The sequence below is a fragment of the Mesocricetus auratus genome, unplaced genomic scaffold, assembly GCF_017639785.1.
Source record: "Mesocricetus auratus isolate SY011 unplaced genomic scaffold, BCM_Maur_2.0 Super-Scaffold_100011, whole genome shotgun sequence".
In the NCBI taxonomy this organism is placed as follows: Eukaryota; Metazoa; Chordata; class Mammalia; order Rodentia; family Cricetidae; genus Mesocricetus; species Mesocricetus auratus.
This window is the reverse complement of record NW_024429195.1, coordinates 35,641,905-35,661,455: the sequence shown is the minus strand read 5'-3', so window position 1 is coordinate 35,661,455 and position 19,551 is coordinate 35,641,905. Positions and strand designations below refer to the sequence as shown.

General features: G+C 39.5%; 1 protein-coding gene across 5 annotated transcripts in view; it reads right to left on the bottom strand.

Moving 5' to 3' along the window:
* The window catches only part of Ect2 (epithelial cell transforming 2), a 59,423-nt gene that overhangs the window by 23,521 nt on the left and 16,351 nt on the right, over positions 1-19,551 (bottom strand). For all 5 annotated transcript variants that reach the window (XM_021226948.2, XM_005069759.4, XM_021226950.2 and 2 more), the window contains 10 exons: positions 19,023-19,153; positions 18,501-18,616; positions 18,338-18,400; positions 15,998-16,220; positions 12,944-13,080; positions 8,003-8,122; positions 6,272-6,340; positions 4,651-4,761; positions 3,655-3,751; positions 323-404 (listed from right to left, as the gene is read on the bottom strand). In XM_021226948.2, coding sequence (XP_021082607.1) covers positions 323-404; positions 3,655-3,751; positions 4,651-4,761; positions 6,272-6,340; positions 8,003-8,122; positions 12,944-13,080; positions 15,998-16,220; positions 18,338-18,400; positions 18,501-18,616; positions 19,023-19,153 — 1,149 coding nt within the window. The remainder of the gene's footprint in view (positions 1-322; positions 405-3,654; positions 3,752-4,650; positions 4,762-6,271; positions 6,341-8,002; positions 8,123-12,943; positions 13,081-15,997; positions 16,221-18,337; positions 18,401-18,500; positions 18,617-19,022; positions 19,154-19,551) is intronic.

Sequence of the window (19,551 nt, the reverse complement as noted above, 5' to 3'; positions counted from 1 at the left end):
ACTCTTACGATGCTTATCATTTTAACTATAACCATACTACTTGAGAAATAATTAGGTATTTCATAAAAGTTTGTTCTTGATACTCTTCTATTTTAAAAACATAGGAGCAGTCCAGCATGATGGATCTAAAAGCACTTACAACATACAAGCCTGGAAACCTTGAGCTCAATCCCCAGGGCCCATGTAAAAGTGGAAGATGTAAACCAGCTTTGACCGCCACCTCTCTCCTCTCTCCCTCCCTCTCTCTCACTCTCCCTCCCTCTCTCTCTTTCCCTCTCTCTCACACACACATACTATTTTAAAGTAAATATAAATTCCTTACGTCATTACTTCTTTGAGTGATCCAATAGCTTTTTCTAAAGTGCTTTTGTCAGGATTTTCATCGGCTGTATGCTTCTTAAGATCTGTAATAATAACGTATGCTTTCCATGACTAAAATGAGTAGAGTGGTTTTCCACCTACACCTTAAAAATATATCAATCTATCACAGCACTTAGGAGGCAGAGGCAGGTGGATCTCTTTGAGTTCGAGGCCAGCCTGGGCTACAAAGCTATACAGAGAAACCCCGTCTGGAAAAACAAACAAACAAAAAATACATTAATCTTGATAGAGGTTAACTATTTTTTAAAGGTAAAATCTAGCCTTTATATTGAAGAGAAGCTTTTGGCCAGTAATGGCAGAGCAGAGCTATAATACCTATATTACCTTAGGAGTTGGAGATGGAAGGATTACAAGTTTGGAACAAAACTTGACTACACAGTAATGCCTGTCTCAAAACAACCAACAGCTAGATATACAGTTCAGAGGTGGAACACAGGTTTAATTGTGTAGGGTCCTGGGTTCACTCCTTAGCACGATGGCACATGCCTAGAAACCCTATACTTGAGAGGCAGAGATGGAAAAGTATTACTGCAGGCCACCTACTAATACACCTAATTAGAGGTGCCACATTTATATTAATATCTAACAAACCACCAACTACTCAGTAAGATTACTACTCAGCATAAATTGTGTTCAAGATATAATTTAAATAAATTAATTAAATTAACTTCTAAGTGAAAATTCATTGTGAGTTCCAGAATAGCCAGGGCTATTTAATAAAACAATGAGGGCCGCAGCAGTGGCTCAGTGGGTATGAGCACACACTGCTTTTGAAGACGGCCTGAGTTCAGTGCCCAGCACCCAGATTGGGCCGTTCACTCCTACTGCTACATAGGATCTGAAGCCCTCCTTCTGGCCTCTGTGGGCACACAAACTCCCATGTGTACAACAACTACACACAAGGTACATAATTAAGAACATCTTTTTAAAAAACAATCAACAGTTTTAACTAAAATTCTCTAAAACACTGTCTTCTTCCATGAATACACGTGTCCAGGCTATTTTACTAATTTAAATGTTCAGAATAGGTAGCACTGATTCTTTTTTTTTTTTTAAACATTGCTTTGTCTTCCAATCACACTTGGAGACTCCTAGATTCCACAGGCTTTCTCTACAGTGCTCAACGATCATCCTGTTACCTCATACACCACATTTCTTTTAAACTTCACATGGGGACACCAAGCCCCATCACAGAGAGCATTTGATGACCTTAAGATCTTTGTGCTATTGTATTCAACATGCTAACTCTGCTTCTCCAGGTTTTTTTGTTAATTTTATACAGGGTCACTCTAAGTACACCAGGCTGGTCTCAAACTCAAACTACTTGCCTCCCAAGTGCTGGGAGTAAAGAAGGCATCACTACACCTGACTCTTCTTAGTTTTTTTTACTATGTTCCCTATGCTACACTTGACAATCGTACCCAAGCTAACACCATGTCAACATATTGTGGCGTAATATGTGGAATAACCCGAAAACTTAGACATTCATTTTAATTCAAAAAGCATCTGATAAACGTCTATTTAACAGAAAATCTTCCTAAGAGCCAGCCACTGGCTCCCACCTATAATCCCAGCACTCAGCAGGCTGACTGGAGGATGCCTTGAGTTAAGGCTGGCCTGCGCTAATAAATAAATATAAATTAAAAAAATCAGTTTAGAAAACCTAAAGGTTGGATAGTTAAAACATTCAACATAATCGACACAATAGGATAGGGCTAGAGACCAGGGAAACTATTCATACAGCAGTAATTTCAACTCCAGAGGTAATCTGGAAGAGAAAAAAATTTTCTCTTTTTTGTTAGCACTGTCATTTAAAAAAATAGATTAGCGGCTGGAACATGGTGGTGCACGCCTTTAATACCAGCACTCTGGAGGCAGAGGCAGGCCGATCTCTGTGAGTTTGAGGCCAACCTGGTCTACAGAGTGAGTTCCGGGACAGGCTCCAATGCTACATAGAAACCCTGTTTCTAAAAACAAACAAACAGCCGGGCGGTGGTGGCGCACCCAGCACTCGGGAGGCAGAGGCAGGCAGATCTCTGTGAGTTCGAGGCCAGGCTGGACTGACAGCCTCCAAAACTACACAGAGAAACCCTGTCTCGTAAATAAACAAACAAAAAATAGATTAAATAATCAATAAATTAAACTCCTGAGTTTCATAACTGACTATCCTAAAACATACTGTTTTAGTCAACTGAGCACCAATGCAGAAACATACACTTTTTAACCAGAAGTAAAATTTAATCATAGAAGCTGTGCTAGAAAATCCTATTGATGCTTGCAGTTTTTTTTTTTAATTTTTGAGACAGGGTTTATATTGTTTTGGGGCTACCCTGGAACTTGCTCTGTAGACCAGGCTGGCCTGGAACTCACAGAGATCCACCTGCCTCTGCCTCCCGAGTGCTAGGATTAAAGGCGTGCGCCACCAATGCCCGGCGATGCTTGCAGTTTTAAGTACTAAAATAAACAGATGTAGGACTCAAAGTAGACTAACCAATCTGAGATCGAATCATTTGAGATAGGGTCTGCTGTATCCCAGCCTGATCTCAAACGTTCTATGACGGGCATGTGTACTTCTGACCTCAGTTTCCATCTCCCCCGTGCTGTGATTGGGAGTGCAGCACAGGGCTGGTTTCTCAAGGAGCTGGGAATCAAACTTAGGGACTGTACATACTCGGCCAGCACTCTGCCAACTGAAGTACTTCCCCAGCTCCAATCAAAGATGTTTTTAAAAGAGTAAATATAAAATCAAATATAAAAAAACTTAAGAGGACTAGGAACTTGGGATATGAGTCCTCCTCCTGTGATGTTTCTGGGAGGGAATGCTGTTACTTGAATAAACAGATTTAGAAACCATGACACCACAAAATATAAGGAACTTTTAAGCAGAAAGAAATCACTGTTACAACAAAGACTATCAGGTAAAACTGAGTATTAAAGTTTTAGAGACTGGTTTCAAAATTACCATAATTTCATATAAAAAACAACCTTTAATGCTAAGACCTAATAAACTCTGAAATGAAAAAATACAGACTCTTCGAGAAAAAAGCATTTCAGACTGAGGATGGAACATGTACAATGAAGATGTGGGTTAAAACTCCAACAGTATATAAACCAGATACTAATCAATGCATTCAGAAGATTGGAGAGGCAGATGTCCAAGGTCATCCTACAGGAAAGGAGGGAAGGAAGGAGGAAGAGGAGAGGACACTATTGCATAAAAATATCTGAAATTTAAAAAAAATCAAGCAAACAAAAGCACAGTAAACCAAATACCATTTAGAAGTAAAGCAACGCTGGGTAGCCTCTGCACTGGCCGAATGAGAAGTTCCACAAGGCTCTGCCGTCCACACTCTGGCTTAGCTTGATTTATCTAAAAAGAAGCAAGGAATTACACACAAAAATAGTTTGTTTTGTGCAAAACTTCAAACATTCTATCACAAATATCCTTGTCAAGAAATAACACAGAAGAGGCAACAAACTCTGAAGGTAAAGGCACTTGCTGCCTGCCACATCAGACACCCAATTTCAAGCCCCAGAATCTACAGGGTCGAAGGCCAAGAACTTCTGACTTGCACATGCACATGCACATGCACATGCAGGCGTGCACATAGATTCGAGCACAAAATAAATCAATAAATGGATTAAGAATTCGAGGGGAAAATGTAGGATGGCAGCTACTCTTTGGCAGATCACCACGATTCAATAATTTTCCAAGGGCTAAAATTCTGCCTTGGTCAGTAAAGGATAACACGTTATAAAGAGAGTGTATTCCTCTACACACGTGTATACCTACAGGCGTTCTTAGGTTTTTATAATGACCACATATACCATTCCTGAAAAAGTTTTAGCCCATCAATTGCACTGACACCACTGTTAAAGTGCCAATGGGAGAAGAAAAAAGTAAAGGCAAGCAGTATCATTGCCCACAGGTGTTTCAAGAATTAATCACAGATAACATTATTTCCTTTTAAAATAAGCACATGAACCACCATATGCAAGGCCCTGGGTTCAATCCCTATTGTTATAAAAAAGCCAAAAGAAATCATACAACATCCCCACTCACTCAACTGCCTCTCGGCCCTTGCTGTGTAAAACACCAAATCTTATAAGTCTAAAATCATGGCCATCCACAGGCTCAACTGAAATCAAGACCAGTATTAAGTTGTTGTTACAGAAGTAGAATTTCACTAACATAAATTGCTCTTCTAAAAATTATTTTAATGAATTCTTTCATAAGGAATTATCAGATTTTGTATAAAAGAAATTTACCTTGAGAAAAGCATGAAATCTGGGCTTCTGTTTTTCACATTTAATAATTGTTTCCTTGCTCATTTCAAAGAAGTTTACAAAGGGAGGGTAGGTTTTTACCAAATCTTTTGACTAAAAATACAAAAAAGTAAAAACAATTTGTTATGAATGGCACCCTTAAAACAATTAAAGACACACACAAACGACACACACTTTAGAACATGACAAATATTTGAATATCAGACTGGGAATATATCTCAATAGAGCACTTGCCTAGTATAAATAAAACCTACGGTTTGAGCCCCAGCAACATTTAAACTAGGCATGGTGAAACATACCTACAAACTAGGCATTCAAAACCTTTCTTTTTTCAGAATATTTTAAATTAAGTTAAAGCTGACCTATCTATGGGAACCTAACAATCCATGTTATTGTTTGTTGAAGAATCCAAACACTATTAAAATAACAATCCCAAGACATGCAATTCAAAAAAAGAAAAAGCACTGGTCTGAAAAGATGGCACAGCTGTTCAAGAGTTTATTGCTCTTGCAGCAGGCCCAAGTCCAGTACCCAGTACTCTCATGAAACACTGAGTACTCACAGCACCCTAACTCCAATCCCAGGGAATATTACTAATACACATTTTGGCCTCTGTGAAAACCTGCCTGCACTCATGTGCACATACGCACAATTAGAAATACCATTAAACCTAAACCCTAAAATCTGTAAAAGGAAGTACGTGTCTTGGCTAATGAAGCATGTTGATAGTCATCAAGTAAATACATTTATGATTTCCATGTTTAGACCCATCAAACAACTCGGAAAAACATATTCCAAAATGGATTATTTCCTAAATTCAAGCTACATGGTTTTTTGTGTTTGTTTGAACAGAATCTCTTTATGTAGTCCAGGTGGGTCTCTGACTCAATCTTCTTCCCTTAACTCTCTCTCTCATCCTCCCATCTGTAGGTAAACTCTTCACACTGACCTACCCAAACCCTAGTCTTCAGTGGTTTGTTTCTTTCTTCCCTTCTACAATGTGTGATGATCACTCAGCAAGTCCCCTTAGCCTGAGCGCCACCCTCAGATATGTGGTTCTTTGTGATTTTAATCCTAATTGAGGAAGCAAATTCAACAGAAGCAGATGTGAAGGCCAGAGATAAACAGTGTGCCTGTGTGTGCGCGTGAGCGTGCGTGCATTTTTATTATTATTATTTGTTTTTGCTTTTTGAGACAGGGTCTCACTATGTATCCCCAGTAGTACTGGAACCGGCTCTGTAGACCAGGCTGGCCTCAAACTCAAGATATTCGCCTGCCTCTGCCTCCCAGGTGCTGGGTTTAAAGGTGTATGCCACCACTGCCCAGCACATGCAAAAAAAAAATCATGAATATATAATCATTTGGGGATAGCAAATAATTTTACATAAGTGTTACTATACAACTGTGAGATAACTAGTATTCTAATGATGATTTTTTTATTAAGCTGAACATATAGAAAACATGTTTCAAATGTCAAGAACAATTCTAGAATATTCTATAACAACCACATGAAATCGTTAAATGGCACTTTCAAATTCCCTTCCCTGTCAGTCCTTAAGTATGAAACCTTTAAAGTGCATGAAACTGTAAAACAAACACTTACATATTTAAGAAAGATGTCACCAATGCTTTTACTCTCATCCCAATTAACAATAAGGTCTTCAAGATCATCCTGAAATAGAACAAATATAAACATTTAATCTCAGCAGCTCCTTACATATCCCGCCTGTAACGTTTATGAGATCTTTTGCAGGTTAAAAAATAAAATCACTTTATGAAGTAAGTTAATGTTATATGTAAACTCCTTTTCTCAACAAAGAGTTAAATTTTGTTTACAAAGAAAATGACCTTTGGATGAATTAAGACAATATAAATAGCACTGTCAGGCAGACCAATACTAATTCTCCAATATGATTAACAGCTTAATGCTTTGTCTTACTAACTATAAAGCTGATTGGCCTTAACAATCATGAAAAAGCTACTACTTTTAATCCTGCTGCTATAGCAACTAATTTAACACAAGTCATTAAAAAATGATAACCTGTAACACGGTCAAGCAAACTGTACTAAAAGTGACAGGTGGTAAATGTTCCAAGGCCATATGGCTCCTGTTACAAGTCCTCGATTCTGCAGAATGGAGGCAAGCACAGCAAGTATGCAAACGGGAGTGGAGCGCCTGGAACAGGGTGTCCTAGATGCTTTCATCAAAACTCTCCCCTCAGGCCTCAGCGATCTACACAGAAGAGGCAGAGAGGAGGCAGAAACCCTGCAGGAGCCAGAGGAGTGAGTGACTCCATAGTGTCTTCTAGACACAACAGAAAGGAACACAAATGAACTCAGACACTGCAGCAGTATATACAATACCAGCACATATTCAAGCCAGACAAAGTCCCAGCACTGAGACGGTGTACAGACTCAAGTCCTACCCCTAACCAGCAAGTTATTTGGAACTGATACCTTCTGGGAAATGGAAAATTAGTTTTCTGTAATGACTGTCACTGGGTATATCAACCACAAATCAAGACAGGTCTCATGACCTGAAACAGATGCTCAACACCAAACAGACTCAATGTTTTCTTTTTCTTTTTGTTGACAGCTTCTTTTTGTGTTTTGATTTATTTTTTGTCCTTCGGGCTTTTTGTTTGTTTGCTTTGTTTTTTTTTTTCCTATTTCTGAGATAAGGAACAGGAAGCTAGCTGGGTAGGGAGATGGGAAATACTTAAGAGGTGGGAAAGGGGAAAAATATGACCAAAATATATTGTATTAAAAAAATATGAAAATGAATGGGATCTACTTCAAGACTCTTTACCAACACAGAGGGCTAGACAAAGCCTATGAACCATAGTTTGCTAATCCCTGATGCATAAAATTCCTCAGTCATCCTAAAACATACAATGTTCAAAACATTTGAATGGGGAAATGGCCCAGGAGTCTACATCACTTTTCAATTTTTCAGAGAACCCAGATTCAATCTGCAGCACCCACATCTGTAACTCCAGACTCCAGGGGATCCAATGCCAACTTCTGACCTCTGTGAGTACCAAGCATATGTGTGGTGTGCATACAAACATTGTAGGCAAAATATTTGACAACATACAATAACATAAGTCGTAAAAGTCTTTATTGAAGAGCTTTACAAAATATAAGCCAAGAGCAATGTCCTAACCCTGCAATCCCCACCTGAGCAAGGAGCATCCCTATGAGCTAGCTCTAAGCCATCTACATGGTGAGAAATACATTTCACACACAAAGCTTACTTAGCTAGGTAGAAATTACCAAAATGAAGTACCACCCCCCCCCCCGGAAAGAATGTCAACCTTTAGTGCACATTTACCTTTATCTTCATATGTACATCAAAGATATCTGGGATACTCCCAAAAATAGTCTTGATCTCCTCTGGTGCAAGAATAGGTCCGCCACGTTGCCCTTCTTCTTCTAATGGTACCTGAAATAACTAAATCAGGGGATCTAGCTTAGGCAAACTGTGAGTAAAAGAAAGCTAAACTAAAAAGTGTGACAAACAGTGATGTCAACATCAGAAAAAGTCGAGGGAAAACCTCTCCTAAAGAATCTTTTCTTATAACATTTTATTTTTCCTTCATATATTGATATACCCTGTACAGGCATGCACATGGGGGTGTTAAGTGCACTGGCTGCTCTTCCAGGGGACCCAGGTTCAGTTCCCCGCTACCATATGGTACTTTACAACCTTCTGGAACTCCGACCCCAGGGAATCCAATATACTCGTTTCCACTGGCACAGTGGCAAAACACCCATACACATAAAATAAATCCTGTTTGTCTTTTTACAAAAGAAACCTAACAAATTATTACAATTACTAGAAGAGTAATTCCTACTTCTTTAATTTATAAGGAAGAAACCAATAAACTTTCTAGACACACAACAGTAGGAATTCAGTAGCAAAGAAACTAGATTTTAAATCTCATGTGAGAAACCCTGAACTCTGCCCACTTATTGCTGTAGCTCTTTTATATTATTAGTAGTAGTAGTATATTTGTCTATGTGTGAACGAGAGAAGGGGGAGAGGGAGAGACTGAAGGTAGGGAGGAGACAGAAAAAACATGGGTGCGGCCGGGCGTTGGTGGCGCACGCCTTTAATCCCAGCACTTGGGAGGCAGAGGCAGGCGGATCTCTGTGAGTTCGAGGCCAGCCTGGTCTACAAGAGCTAGTTCCAGGACAACCTCCAAAGCCAGAGAAACCCTGTCTCGAAAAACCCAAAAAAAAAAAAAAAGAAAAAGAAAAAACATGGGTGCAATCAGTGCACAGAAGATATCAGAGAAAAAACTTGTAGAAGTCAATTTCCCCTTCTACCATGAAATGCTGGAATCAAGGCAAGAACATTTTGTACTCATTGAGCCATCTCACTGGTCCTGCTCTACCAATTGTGAGTGAGTGAATGAATGAATGAATGAATGGAACAGAACTCAAGTAACTAATACAAACACAAACACAATAGGCATGCACATCTTATTTAGATGACCCAAAAATAAATCTAACAACAACAACAAAAAAAAAAAAAAAATGAGCATGGCAGCACACAACTTTAGTCCCAGCATTTGGGAAGCAGAGGTAGGAGGATTCTGTGACATCAAAGCCAGCCTGGTCTATATACCTAGTTCCAGGGCTGCCAGCCAGGTCAGCATACCAAACCTGAGGGCAGCCAGGGCTGAGTATAGTGAGACTCTGTCTCAAAAGTTAAAGAAAATTAAAGAATGTAAAAATCAGTGCCATCTAATACAAAACAACGTAAATACTTGTGTTTAAGATACACACACACATGCTCAAAAACCAGAGCTATGGTTAAAAGTAAAACCAAAGTCACACAGTCACAAACTCAAACTCAACATAGCCAGAACTCATGTAGGTATTTTTCAAGACAGTACCAATCAAAATTCTAGGACTTTTGATAGATAAAGGAAATCTGATTCTAAAAATATATGTAGATATACAAGATTATTTCATACAAAAAAACAACAATATTTAAGATGGTGTGTGTTACAGTAGAATTGAAATTCAAGAAATGAAAACTAATGCAAATATAAAGCCAGGTGTTGTGGTGGCACACACTAGCAATCCCAACATACAGGAAATGGAAGCAGGAAGAGCTGGAGGTCAAGGTCATCCTCCACCACACACCAAGTTTGAGGCCAGCATGGGTTATATGAGACCCTGTCTGACAAAACCAAAGAGGCAAAAAGAAAAAAAACAGAGCTAAGTAATTATTAGCCATTCAAAGAATGGTCTTCCAACAAATGATATTAGACTACCATTTGCTATGGCCATAAATAATTCAAAATAGATCATAGGCCTAAAAATAAAACCTAAATTCATGAAATTTGTGGAAGAAATTACTCATGAGTTAGTTTTAGGTAAAATTTAAAGACCAACTAGAATAAAAAGAAACAGGTATTTAATAAAAATTTTCCTAAGATATGTAGCAATTTGCTTATACACTAATAAAAAATTGAATATCACACACTTAACAAAGGACTAATATACAAAATTACATGCAAAGAACTCTCAAAACACTAATAAAAAATTAAAAATCACACACTTAACAAAGGACTAATATACAAAATTACATGCAAAGAACTCTCAAAACTCAGGAAGGAATGACAAAAGTAAAAATACTGACATTCAGCCGGGCGTTGGTGGAGCACGCCTTTAATCCCATCTCTCGGGAGTCAGAGGCAGGCGGATCTCTGAGTTCGAGGCCAGGCTGGACCGACAGCCTCCAACAGAGAAACCCTGTCTCGTAAAACCAAAAAGAAAAAAAAATAAAATAAAATAAAATAAAATAAATACTGACATTCATTAACTATAGGTGTTTTAACAAGGGAAGGAAGAAGTCAAAGAATCAGATGTTGGAGCTCAGGGGGTCGAGACAGCAAATGTTTCAGAAATGGGGGAAAAGGAGAGGAGGGACACACAAGGCAGGCAGGGAAGCGATAGACACAGTCTGGTTATATGATTCTGAAGGAAGCCAGGCCTTGGGTGCACACTGTGACTGCATATATGTGATATCTCACAAAAGACAAGCAGCAGGAAGATGTTTGAAAACAGAACAGTTCTGATTCCCTGCTGCAGTCACACATATCTCGACATGTTAAAGTCACAGAGTTCTATACCCTCCAAGAACAAGAAAATAGAACCTGGCGGTGGTACTACACACCTTTAATCCCAGCACTCAGGAAGCAGAGGCAGGTGGATCTCTGTGAGTTCGAGACCATCCTGGTCTACAAGGGCTAGTTTCAGGACAGCCTCCAGAGCCACAGAGAAAACCCTATCTAGGAAACTCCAGCCGCCCCCCCAAAAAAAAACAGTAAAAATAATAATAAATGCAGATTGTCCAGTTCTTAGCTTCATATACAATAGCACAAAAGATAGAAGGGGTGAATAAAAGTGAGGAGGGCTAGCAGACAGCTGAGCAGGTGAAGATGCTTGCCGCCAAGTCTGACAGCCCCAAGCTACAGAATCCACATACATGCTGGATGGAGACAGCGAACTCTTGAAAGCTGTCTTCTGACATACATATTTGCACACTTGCACTCACAGCAATCATCCAACGTTAGCCTCCAGGGGTCATGATGCCCAGCTAAGTAAAACTCTTTTTAAATACACATGTGAAATTATTACGTTGGAGGCACATTAAATGCCACTTTGCTTAGCATGGAGAGGACTGAGACTTGCATCCCTGACAGTGTCTTCTTTTCCTTTCCTCTACAGGCTGTGCTAGTGTTGAGGATTGCATAAAGGCTTGTGTGTGTTAGACCACAGCTATCCCAGTGAGCTAACCCCAGACCCGTTCTCTTAAGATAGGTTTGGGGGCTCATGCTTCTTTATTGGAACCAATTTCAAAATTACTTAATTTTAATTTATCTACCCAGATTAAACAAACACCTAGAATTTGCTTCTCTCTTTTGAAAAGGACAGGCTTTTGCTATGCAGTCCATGCTAGCCTAGAATTTGTCTCTCTCTACCTCAGCTGTCCAAGTATTGGGGTTTCAGTAAGTACTACTGTACCCAGCTGTGGTTTTCTTTAATTATTTTTATTCGTTTTTGAGCAGATAGATTTTACCACTTACAAAAACAGGCATTAAAGAAGACTGTTTTGGAACGTATACACTGACTGTTATATAACTCAGAAGCTTTGGGTTGGCTGGGTTAATGGTGTGAAGACGGAACTCTATGCCTCATGTATGTTGTACATGCCCTCTACCCCAGAGGCACTGCCCCGTCCCTGCAATGATGACAATTTTTAATCTTCGTGTACTTCTTTTTTTTCCCATTTTCATGAATGTGTATGCACATCTGCATTGTGTGGTACATGCGTGTGCATGTGAATGTGGAAGCCTGTTTTGTTCTGGTGCTTGTGCCTGGTTTCTGAGACAGGGTTTCACTACAGTCTCTTGATTTTGACCTCTATGCCTCTACCTCCAGAGCACTGCCATTATTGACATTCCAAGTGTGCACTATTATGACCAGCTCAAAAAACATTTAAATATAAGTAAGCAAAGAGTTAGATATTTATTATAAGTAACTACTTCCCATTTGATGGATTATATGAAAGGACTGAGAAAAATTACTGGCATCAGTACTATTCAGCTTCTCAGCTATTATTTAGACAGTATTTTTCACATATATACAATACTAAACAGAGCATTTCTCTATGACACAAATTTCAGAAAATTCTATGGATTCTAAATTGAAGGCAGTATCTTAACAACGTGAAGCTGTAAGAACCCAAATGTAGTCAGTCATTGTCAACCTAAAGGGAAAAAAAGAAAACTGGAACATTTTAAGGGTTTTCAGGTACAACAGCCTGGTTGTAATTAATTTTGGCACTGCCAAAGCTACCAGGTTACACGAAAACTACAGCATTGTAGCAAAGGCACTTCTAGAAGACCAACTGCAGAGCAGCTTCTAACTGGTAAGACTAGTCAATGCTGGAGTTAAGAATTAAGTTTCAAAAAGGTTGATGCTACTTGGTTTGGTCTTTTAAGTCATCATCTGCCTGGGTAGTACACACATCTGCTATCTGAGTACTCAGGAGACAGACAAAGTGAGATCTCTACAAGTATGAGGTCAGCCTGTTACGGACCAGTCCAGCCAGAATTCCACAGCAAGATTTTTCAACCCCATACTTACCAATACCACTCAAAAGAAAACCCAAAGAATAAACCCAAAATCCCAGAAGGGAAACAAGAGGGAGACAGTCTTTTAGAAAGTTAGTTAGAATCTAACTCGTACTCACTTGAATAATTGTCGCCAGTATATTGACGTAATTACTCTCTGTCTGGTAGAGCTCTTTTGCCACTTGCCACCGGGCTGACTGCTTTGGAGGAACTGGAGTAGAACTTCTAGAAGACTTTGAACAAGACTTAGGTGTTTCTGAAAGAAAGAGAGGCTTAATGGGAAGACAGATCTAAGCATCATACAGACTTAGGCCACCGCCGGAGGCTTCTGCTTAAGCAAAATTTCCTCATGGGATAAGCTCAGAAAAATACAGTGACCAAAAAGATTGTTTGTTAATTTTGAGCTGAGAATATAGCTCAATCAATGATAGGAAGCTTACCTGCCATATGTGAGGCTCTATGTTCAATCTCAAAACCACTAAAAAACTGACAAACGTTTTACTAATAAATGGTCAATAATAAATAGTCAATAGTCTTTAAATCTGCCAAAATCATGAAAAGGAAGTTTCCTAAATGAGAAGAAACTAAATGATGAAAATAGGAGTATCCTGAATTGTATTCTAAACTAAAATATAAAACTTTGTTGTTGTTGGTTGGGTGGGGACTAGAAATCATGACATGATTAAGTAAGAAAACTAGAAAAATCTAAAATAATAGAATGGTTAATGCTATTAAGGTGATAAATGTTATGGGGTTATTCAAGAAATGTCTCCAAATCAGCTACAGTGGTGCATGTCTATATGCTCGCTCATCATTCAGGATACTGAAAGAAAGCTGTGACTTCAAGACCACCCAGAGCCAGGCGGTGGTGTCTCACGCCTTTAATCCCAGCACTCGGGAGGCAGAGGCAGGCAGATCTCTGTGAGTTCGAGGCCAGCCTGGCCTACAAAGAAAGTTCCAGGACACCCTCCAAAACAATACAGAGAAACCCTGTCTCAAAAAAAATAAAAGAATGCAAAATATTTCCTACATTATTTCAGGCTACATTCCACAGTGCCATAAGCCTCAGGATATTGAATGAGGAAAATTCTGAGATACAGTGATGTTAAATTAGGCTGTGTCGCTGGGCAGTAGAGGCAGAGGCAGGCAAATCACTGAGTTTGAGATCAGCCTGGTCTACAAGAACTAGTTGTAGGACAGCATCCAAAGTCACAGTGAAACCCTGTCTTGAAAAACAAAAATAAAAACTACGCTATGTCTAACTGGGGTCTGCCAACTGGAGACCTCACATAATACTGCATGCATAATGTGTCTGCAGTAATGGTTAATTTTCTTCTATCTCCTAAAACTATGCATTCAAACCCTGACATTAAAATAGGCTCCTTTCTAGTTCATTACAGCTACAGAACCAAGCCAAATCTGGTCATGTAGGCCTGTGAGCCCAGTTACTTGAAAGGTTGAAGCAGGAAGATTCCAAATTTAAAACCTACTCACTTTCTACCTGACTAAAACTGAACTACGTCTTCTAACATAGTATCTATCATTTAGGACAAGGCAATCTGTTTCATTGAAGCTAATACTGAAGCCACACATGGTAACACACCTGTAATACTGACTTAGGAGATGAGGACAAGATCAGTTCAATGTCAGTCTTGGCTTCACAGGAAATTCAAAGCCAAGATGAGCTATGAGGCGCTCTCAAAGAAATGGGAAAAAGAGCTACAACAGTACAAAGGTACTAAATGATTTCTAAATCAGAGGTCTGATGTTTTAATTTCTCCATTTTTTAAAGATTTTCATAAAGCTGACATGCACAAAGCCAAAACTTAAAATGAGGATGTAATATAGATCACTACAATAAAAAAAAAAAAGCACCTTATACAGGAAAAACTGAAAAGACACGGCAGTTGAAAGCAGTGCAAAGGTTCACAAGTTCCCGTTTGGTTAAACTTAAGACTCCCCCTGCATCAGGACAGAATGTCTGATATAGCAACTAAACGGAGAAGACATATCCAGGGGACATCAGCAGAGAAAATTAAAGCTATGGAATTAAATGAGGGCATCAGAAAAGTACAATGAAGACACTCAGAAAAAAAAAGAAAAAAAAAAAAAACATGAAACATTTGGAGTTAGAGCCAGAAGGAAAAATTAAGCAAAGGAGAAAGAAGTAAATTCTAGTACAAAACCTGAGAAGGTTGGGAGAATGTGCCCATGAAGTAGTTAGCTGTTCAAATGGGGAGAACTATGAATTACACAAAAACTGTCTCCCAGGAAGAGAAATTGCATGTAGTATGGACTGCTACTTAATTGGAATGAGTTGAAAGGACAACAGAAACAGGAAATGAGTTCATGGATCAATGCCAGAAATTCTCTGAAGCACATTAATGTAAAGGGACAAGAAAATGGGGGCAATTAGTAGAGAATGCCATGGAGTCAAAAGCTTTGTTTGTGGGTATGTCTCGAATCTAGAAAACACTACATATTTACAGACTAAAGAAAAAAACACCGGTGATCCAAACAGGGTTACGGTTTCCTGTCAGTTCAACACAAAGTGACATCACCCTCTTCTGATTTCACCCCACCTATCCATGCACCTTATTTTCCCCATAATTAATAGAACATTTCTGACTTCTGTTTAGTGGTGTGGTGGTGCATTCCTATAATCCCAGTACTTGAGAAACATTGAGAAAGCAGGGTGATCAGAGTGAGATTTTGTCTTAAAAAAGGAAAAAAAAAACTTTAAAAATAGCTGTCTCTAGTCCTGGCCAAGTCATAACTTCCCAGTACCTCAGTTCAGTGTCCTATAAATCAGACACTACCTATTACAAACACACAAAAGCATAATATAGTAAACAATCATTCAACAAAAGCATTACTATGCAAGATTGAACCATTTATGGGATTTGGTTTTTGTTTTGGTTGACAAGAGTCTCCCATGGGCCAGACTGCCTTGAACTCATCGTCTGGTCTCCACCTGCCTAGTTCTGGAATTGCAGCGGTGTATCACTTACCCAGCTATGCTTAGCTTACCATGTTGTGTCTTGTTTCAGCTAGAATAAAGGTAATTAACAGAAATGCCATTTCTATTCATTCAGCGCAGTGGGGATCTATTCTACTAGTCAGTGCAATCTACCCCACTTTAAAGATTAATTTTATGAGATGGGGATTATTACCTCCATAGTGAATGCTGGACTCAGGTGTGTTGGAGATGTCAAGCAGTGAACCAATAGAAAGGGAATGCTCGGCCGAGGGCCGCTTTCGAGGTGGGAAAGGGGAGAGGTCAGTCTCTCTGGAGAGTTGAGCCAGTGTTTCTCTGAGTCTGCGTCTTTTGCGGTTGCTGTTTGGAGTGCTCAGAGAAAGCAGGGACACTGACTTCTTGAGCTCAGGAGTATTAGTCTGAAATCAAGAGCACAAAAACCCACTTTTAGTATGATGGCTGAGACAGAAACATGAAAAGACACACCTCAACGGACACAGCTCCAAATTCTGCACAGTAATTCTTAGAATCTCACAGTCTACTAGAAGCTTCCTAAAACACAATGGTCAGCACCAGTGCAATTGGTAGCTAGCTTAGCTACTCCTTTTCCACATCGGCTTCTCCCGGAATAACGGTCCTTTAGCTTATCTGCTCGCTACTCCTGTTAGCATATGAAGGGAGAGGATGAACCACAGTCTTTTTCTCGTGTCTCAAGAATACAGCAGTGAGGGAACAGAGTATATACCAGCATTTCCTGAAAACAGAGTTCTCACTACATCTAAAGCGCATTTTAACTTTATTTGAGCACTTGACATCAATAAAGCAGCAGTGAGATAACTATGTAAGGTTTACAGAGGGGACACTAAGTCTAAAGCCTTATATTCAATACAGCATTCAAAACTTATTTTCCTCTTACTGAGGCAGTGTCTTGCTGGGTAGCCTGGGCTCACCTGGTACCTTACTACGTTGTCAAGCTGGCCTCAAACTCACTGAAAGCCGCCTTCTGAAGCCTCCTAGGTAATGGGATTATGGTCACATACATCACACCTGGCTTCTCCACTCAAAATGACTAAATCTCAAACCGAAGTAAATCTCCTTATAAATCTTTCTACAATTTGTTTACTACTCCTCTTTGCTGATATCCAGTATGAAGAAATGAGATCTTTCTTGCTTACATTTTACTAAGAAAACCATTTTTTAAATTAACAATAACAATTCTGAAAGGTAAATACTTGGCTCTTCAGAATATTAAGAACATTTGAGTCTGCCTATCTATTGAGCTTACACCTGCTAGTTTTCTTTCCCATGTTGTTTAAAGTGATTCTCAACTGCTTACTATTTTAATGTGGTCCCAAGCTTTCCTACCTCTCCCCTGTTCTACCTAATGTCCTTACCTAGGATACCGATTCAACATTAACTTGTCCTACCAGAGTCTCTCAGAATGAGAATCTCTAGAACATAATATTCAGTTATAAGGCACCTTAATCTAGTAGCCTTAGAAGTTTCTAAAGACAAGGGTGTTACTGTTTATGCTAGTATCAATAATCAGCAGGGAATAACTTGCGCTAGATTAAATGTCTGCGATAAAACACCATGACCAAAAACAACTTACAGTCCATCCGTCATCCAGGGAAGGCAGCTTAGGCACCTGGCGACAGGGACTGAAGCAGAGGCCATGGTCTTCATGGGTTGCTCAGCCTGTTTTCTTATAGTTCCCAGGACCACCAGGCCAAAAAGAACACAGTCCACAGTGACAAGGGTCCTCTCACATTTAAATATACACCACCACAGGCTTGCCCACAAGCCAGTCTGGTGGGAATATTTTCTTAGTTGAGGCTCCTTCTTCCCAAGTGACGCTAGCTGTGTCAAGCTGACATAAAACTAATCAGGGCAGCCCGGTGGTGGTGGTGGTGGTGGTGGTGGTGGTGGTGGTGGTGGTGGTGGTGGTGGTGGTGGTGGTGGTGGTGGTGGTGGTGGTGGTGGTGGAGGATTCCTTTGATCCCAGCACTTGGGAGGCAGAAACAGGTGGGTCTCTGTGAGTTCAAGGACAGCCTGGTCTACTGAGGAAGTTCCAGGACAGCCTCCAAAGCTGCAGATAAACCCTGTCTCCAAAAACCTAAATTAAATAAATAAATAAATAAAGCAAGCTAGTCGGGGCATTAAAAGAAGGCTCATTACATTTCAGTTTCACTTAAATTTATATAAACTAAGAAACTGGGTATTCAACTATTTCTTCTTTTTGTTTGGTTTGGTTTTTCGAGACAGGATCTCTCTGTGTAGCTTTGGAACCTGTCCTAGAACTCACTCTGTAAATCAGGCCATCCTTGAAATCACAGAGATCCACCTGCCTCTGCCTCCCAAGTGCTGGGACTAAAGGCATGAGCCACCACTGCCCAGCTCAACTATTTCTTCTAAACAGCGAGGTATATGACATGTATACTAATTATACTATGCTTTCTAAATGTTCTGGATACACAAGCATCAATTTTATAAAAAAAAAATTCACAGAACCAATAGCTCAAGAGCAAAAACATACCTTTTCATACAAATACATAGTTTCTCCAGCACGAGCATCCATCTGAATGCTTCCCCAGAACCACTAGAGGAGAAAAAAATATTTAGATGAAATTTTAAATCTACCTTAACAGAGAAGGTATAGTATTGTTAAAGCTGACTAACTTCATTCTGGAGTTACTTGCCTCTTGCTTGACAACAAAAAGTTTCTTTGAGGGTTCAAATGGAAGTTCCTTCACTGTATTCTCTTCAACAATAAGGTGAGTGCACCTTTCATCTCCAACTGGTAACCAGCTGCCTCCTAAAGAGAGCAGGAACACAGATAAGCATAAATCAGCCAAAGAACTGTTCTCCAAATCTGTCTCTAAAACAGCTATGAATTAGGAAGTAGTTAAACAAGCCTGAGAAATAAAATGTATTTTTGTGATATTAGCTGTTTCTAATAAGGGCTCCAACGGTTTATTTTGGCTCAGTTCAAGGGTCCATTCATGGCAGGTAAGCCATGGCAGCAAAAGCATGAAGTGGGTGGTCACATTTCAGGAAGCAGAGAAATAAACGAGGACGCAGGTGCCCAGCTCACTTTCTCATTGTATGCACGGACGGCACACTCACAGGATGATCTCCCACCTCCAGGTTCAGACACCCCCTCAGTGTGTTCAGACACAGCCTCTGCCAATATTAACCACACATACATCATGCTATGGTACCTTGCATCTCAGTCATTTCTTCCATACTGTTTTTCTCTTCATCCGAAAATCCCAGGAAACTTAAAATGCAATCTTGAAATGGAGGAACTTTAAATTCATTTCTAAAGTCATCAACTGCTGCGCAGAAACATCTAAAAACAAATGTGCACTTTGTAAAGGCAGCTTAAACTCCATAAGTTAAGCACATCCATTTACAACATCTCAGCATTCTAACAGGCTTAGACTAATGCATTCATTGAAAATATTTTACATAAGATCCTGAACTGTTCACAACTGTAGTTCGCTTTTGGTTTGGTTTTGTTTTCTTAAAAGAGAGGGGGTTGTCTGGGATGTTGCTTAGTAACATGTATAGGTCCAGGGGTCTATTATATCAGACAAAATGTAACCACAGACAACCTTCACATCATCCAAATCATGTCTGTGTTTTTGGAATTCTGTAATACAGATATTCTCCAATTTCATGAAATTTTAGATAATGAAAGGCCACAGCGGAGAATGAGTAATTGGAAAGTCAGAAAAACAAGATAAT